Source organism: Manacus vitellinus, unplaced genomic scaffold, assembly GCF_001715985.3.
Source record: "Manacus vitellinus isolate BGI_N305 unplaced genomic scaffold, ASM171598v3 scaffold_35_pilon, whole genome shotgun sequence".
In the NCBI taxonomy this organism is placed as follows: Eukaryota; Metazoa; Chordata; class Aves; order Passeriformes; family Pipridae; genus Manacus; species Manacus vitellinus.
Genome location: NW_021940498.1, coordinates 4,221,629 through 4,226,617, shown reverse-complemented (window position 1 = coordinate 4,226,617; position 4,989 = coordinate 4,221,629). Strand labels below are relative to the sequence as shown.

The 4,989-nt window shown below is 57.8% G+C and overlaps 1 protein-coding gene across 1 annotated transcript; it reads left to right on the top strand.

Annotated features, from left to right (window-relative positions):
• Nucleotides 1-812: 812 nt before the first annotated feature.
• Nucleotides 813-3,607, top strand: LAMTOR1 (late endosomal/lysosomal adaptor, MAPK and MTOR activator 1). The gene is made up of 4 exons (XM_018077140.2): nucleotides 813-1,344; nucleotides 1,950-2,027; nucleotides 2,531-2,657; nucleotides 2,978-3,607. Exons 1-4 carry the CDS (start codon nucleotides 941-943, stop codon nucleotides 3,068-3,070), a joined length of 702 nt encoding a protein of 233 aa, XP_017932629.2. The 5' UTR covers nucleotides 813-940; the 3' UTR covers nucleotides 3,071-3,607.
• The last annotated feature ends 1,382 nt before the right edge of the window (nucleotides 3,608-4,989 follow it).

Genomic DNA, 4,989 nt, shown 5'->3' with positions numbered 1-4,989 from the left:
AGCTGGAGGAAGGGGAGAGGGAGCTGCTGTCCAGGCAGGAGCTGGAGATGTCACTGACTGGAGGAGTGGAGGAGTGGTTGCATTCCCAGCTCACCCTGGGTCACAGGCTGAGCACCCTCTCAGGACAAGACAGACAGTGAGGGGCCAGAGCATGTCCAGAGGAGGACAACAGAGCTGGGGAGGGGTCTGGAGCACAAGTCTGATGAGGAGCAGCTGAGGGGGCTCAGCCTGGAGAAAAGGAGGCTCAGGAGGGACCTTCTTGCTCTCTGAAACTTCCTGACAGGAGGGTGGAGCCAGGTCGGGATCGGGCTCTGCTCTCAGGGAATAAGGGACAGGAAAAGAGGAAACGGCCTCAAGTTATGCCAGGGGAGGTTTAGGTTCGATATTAGGGAAAATATCAAAGAGGGGTCCAGCCCTGGCACAGCTGCCCAGGGCAGGGTTGGAGTCCCCATCCCTGGAGGGATTTAACAGACATGTGGATGTGGCACTTGGGACATGGGTTAGTGTTGGCCTTGGCAGTGCTGGGGGAGCTGTTGGACTCAATGGCCTCAGAGGGCTTTTCCGATTTTAATGTTCCTGTGATCCTGCTCTCCTGGGGGTTTGTGTCCGTGGTCTCTCTGCTGGGCTCTTTTCCCGGCTCCTGTGGCGCTGCTTGGCCAAGCCAGAGGACTAAGGCCTGAGCCACAGCTCTGCACCCCTGGACTGAGTGGTGGGATGTGCCCTGTTACTCTGGGAACCCCCCACCCCCTGCTGCCCCTGGGCTGTGGTAGGTGGGGTTCACCTGGCCCCGATGAGCCCCCGGCTATGCCGGTGTGGAGACCAAAGGCTGGTGGGATTTCTGTGGTTGGGGGTGAGGCCACTGTAGGTCCTCGATAGCTGCCAGGTTTTGGGCAGGGCGGTGCTGGCAGTGGGCTCCTGCCTGCAGGATTGGCCCCTCCAGATGTGCTGCCACACGCTGCCTGATTTCAGCCACACTTGGTCCCTTCGTGGCCATGGGGGCTTTAGCTGGAAAAAAGCAAAGGAATTGGGGAAGAGGAGTCTCGCCATTGCCTCAGCAGAGCCGGGGCTGTGCCGGGTGACACTGGGGTGCACAGGAAGCCCTCCTGGCAGGTGGAGGGTGAGATGCACCTCATCCCTTGGGGTGAACGGTGCTGGTGTGGGGGAGCCGGGGCTGATTCTCCTCTTGCCTTTCCCTCAGGAAGAAGAGACGAAGCGGCTGCTGGAGCCGGCAGCCAGCCCTCCCAGCAAGGTGCTGAATGGAGCGGAGCAGAGCTACCACAACCTGCCCTCGGCACGCACCGACGAGCAGGCCATGTTGTCCTCCATCCTCGCCAAAACGGCCATGTAAGCCCCAGGCCACGAGCGCCCCAGTGCCAGCACCGCGGGGCGGGCAGCACACCCTGGGCACCGCGCTGACCCTGCGACGGGCACACAGCTGGGCGGCTGCCTGGCTGCGGGTCCCACTGACCAGAGGTGCTGAGGGGAAGGAGGGAGCTGTGGCAGAGCCCCCCACGTCCCTCTACCTGTAGACAACCCCCTGCCTTGGCTTTGAGCCCCTTGGGGACACAGAGATGAGAATCCATATGTGAGGTGCCCCTTGGGCCTGGGTAGCCCCCTGCTCCAAACCGGGATGAGCAAGTGACTGCATGGGGATGTGGAGTGGATGGCTGGGGGGGCACCAGCACTGTGTCCCCTTCTGGGGAGGCTTCCCCTCAAATGCCCAGGGGCAGCCTGGGTGGGAGGGCTTTGGGATGCTCATGCTCCCATGCCTGGCACACTCATGTCCAGCTGGCATCATTCATGGGGTGAGTTTGGCCTTGAGATGTTTGTTTTGGGGTGCTGGAGCGTGCTGGATTTTGGCTGCCCTCGTCAGAGGATGCTCTGAGATGGGGAGGGAACTCAGGGGGAGCAGTGAGCCTGCAGCGGGACCCGCTCTTGTGTCTCTGCAGCAACATCATCGATGTGTCGGCAGCGGATTCCCAGGGCATGGAGCAGCATGAGTACATGGACAGAGCTAGGCAGTACAGGTGGGATCTGCCCCTCTCCCTCGGGGTGCCCGCAGTCCCTCACAGCCACGTCCCTGGGCAGGGCCCCAGGGGTTTGGCCTGAGGGGAGTGAACTCGGCACACAGTGGGGCTGCCCTGCCAGGGAGAGCAGCGTGCAGCCCCATGCCTCTCCTCTGCCCTCCCAGCACTCGGGGGAGGCCCATGGCAGTGCTGGCAGCAGAGCCCAGAACAAAGGGCTCCTGTGTTCACCCAGCCCTTGGGGCAGATGGCAGTGGGCTGGATGTGACTGCTGCTGCTTGAAAGGTGTACTTTCAGTAGCTTCCAGCTCTCCAACACAGCAGGAGCTGGAAGCTCTCTCATCCTCTTGCTGTGGGGAGCAAAGAGGGCTGGATGCGGGGAGTGTGGCAGCACTGCTCTCCCTCCCTCCCTCTCCCTCGGGGGTGCTGGGTGCCCAGGGGTACCACACCCATCTCCTGGGTCTCCCTGTGTCTTGGCACGGTGCTGATGCTGCTCCCCCCTCACAGCACACGCCTGGCCATGCTCAGCAACAACCTGACGCACTGGAAGAAGCTCCCGCTGCTGCCGTCTCTGACTAACCAACCGCACCAAGTGCTCGCCAGCGACCCCGTCCCCTTTGCAGACCTGCAGCAGGTGAGCCGGGCCGGGGTGAGTCCTGGGAGCCTGCAGTGTTCCCCGTCCTGGAGGAGCAGCATTGCCCTCCCCACTTGCCCAGAGCCGTGGCACGACTTGTTAGTGCTGCCTTGTTAGTGCTGCTTTGTTAGCTGACTTGTTACGACTTGTTAGCTTGTTAGTGCAGGTCAGGTTTAAGGCCTCGATAGATCTGGGGGGCAAAGTCCAGGACAGGTTTAGGACTTGTTAGGGCTGGGGGCTAACCTCCCGCGACAGTTTCTTCCGGATAAGCGGGAGTTGCAGGAGCCAGCGGTGACACGGCCGTGTCCTCGTGCCCGCAGGTGTCCCGGATAGCCGCCTACGCCTTCAGCGCGCTCTCACAGATCCGCGTCGACGCCAAAGAAGAACTGGTTGTACAGTTTGGCATCCCCTGAGCCTGCCTCCAGCACTGCCGCTTCACCGCTTTGGGTTGTTTTGGGGTTTCTTTCCCATTTTTTTCTCTTTGTTTCCCTTCCCTCCCCATGGTGCTGCCACGGAACTTGGACAGATGCCCTGTTTCCTACCAAATGCCAAGACGCCCATCACCGGCACGTCGAGCCCACCTGCATTGCTCGAGGCTTTCTCCTCCTCGTGGGTGGGTGTGTGTGGGGAGGGGGCCGTGTCACCTGGACGCTGCCTTGCACAGGGATGAGCACAAAGGGAACAACTGGCACAAGGAGGCCCCGGTGTGGGTCAGCACTGTGTGCCACGTCACCAGGACAGGTGGGCTGGAGCCAGGTGGATGTGATGCTCTGCGTGGGGCCTGGTGGCTCTGACAACCCTCTCTGCTCATTTTTACATGTTTAGACCTTTATTTTGGGTTGTTTTGTTGTTTGTTTGTTTGTTTTGTTGTTTTTCTTTTTGTTTTTCTTTTTTTTTTTTTTCCTAATTATTGTTTTTGGCCACAGTAGATAAAACCATGTTCATCCAGTGCCTGTCTCCGCTGTTCTCTGCTGGCCATGGCATGGATGTTGTGGGAGAGCCCAGGGGGAGCTGTGCTGTGGTGGGGAGGGGACACACATCCCACTATTCCTTGTCACCATCATGACCCCTGGGGCCAAGAGGATGCCCCTGGGTAGAGGATGTGCGATGACCCACCCTTAAGGGGAAGGAAGCACCAAAGGTTTTTAAAGGCTCTTGGTCAAAAGGAACAACAAAAGTCAGAGGGTCTGCAAACAATCAGAAAGTTTTATTAGTAAATGACACATTGGGCATGGAAATTGGGGGGTACTTTTTTGTGGACAGGTTTTTCCCCACCCTAAAGATGGTTTTCTGGCTTTCTATGCAAATTAGTTATGCACAGTCTGTTCTTTTAGGCCTTTCTGGAAGTGGGTTGGAGGGTTTTGGTGGTCCTAATCCCTTTTGTATAGTCCATTCCCACTTCTTGGCCTCACTCCTGTGCTTGTGCTGTAGTGTGTTGTACTTATCTCCAGGAGCTACAACAAGGATGTTTGTCCCAGAAAAGTGCTGCCCTGTCTCCACCTGGCCCCTTCTCCAGCCACATCTTATGGTGTATTAATATCCTTGGTTATTACCAACAATTCTTGTCTTGTTATTACCAACAGTCCCTTGTTGGCTCCACAGCCATCTGGTTATCAGTGTTTGAGACGTGTTAGCCCCTTCTGGGGATCGAGAGCTCAGTGGGTCTCACTTTGGACCCCTGTTTATAGGGTTGTTAAAGAATGGGCTTTAGTCGTCATAATTTTCTATCCTGGCCACGATTTGAGTTGGTGACTTTCTTTGAAGGTTCAGTAACAAAAATACTACTCCACTCAGGTTGTTACTCCAGGAAGAAAAGTAGGTTTCTGAGGCTGTTAACAAACAGATGCTTGTTAGACACCTGTTAGATCCTGGGAACAGGCTGTTTCTGATAAACCGAAGCGAGGCTTAGCCCAGGTGCTGTTCATTAAGGCTGAGGCTTAACTAGCATTTCCCAGATCATAGTGTGGCCTGGGTCTTGGTGCGGAGGCACCACCACAATCCCCACTGTGACTAAAGTCAACTTTTCTGGGCCTCTGCAAGATGATGTAGAGCTGTGAGCACAGGGACAAGCCCAGGATCCCCCTCAAGCAAGGTAAGGTCCCACTAGTGGGTCAGGGCACGGTTGGGGGCTGGTGAGGACCCCTGCCCAGCTAGCACTGCGGAGCAGAGTGGGGTGCCTGCATGTGACACATCCCCAGAGTCCCCCACGTGTCCCCTGATGCACCGTGGGCTTCCATGTACTCCTTGCTCTGCCTGTGGCCCCACACGCTCCCCTCCATGGGCACCCCAGGGCCCCTTGTGTGTCCCCCCTTTGGAGTGGGGGCCTGAGACC

Coding starts and splice junctions, on each gene's coding strand:
- LAMTOR1 (XM_018077140.2), top strand. CDS start 941: ATGTGCTGCCACACGCTGCCTGATTTCAGCCACACTTGGTCCCTTCGT. Junction 1,345..1,949: donor ATCCTCGCCAAAACGGCCAT/GTAAGCCCCAGG, acceptor GTGTCTCTGCAG/CAACATCATCGATGTGTCGG. Junction 2,028..2,530: donor GACAGAGCTAGGCAGTACAG/GTGGGATCTGCC, acceptor CCCCCCTCACAG/CACACGCCTGGCCATGCTCA.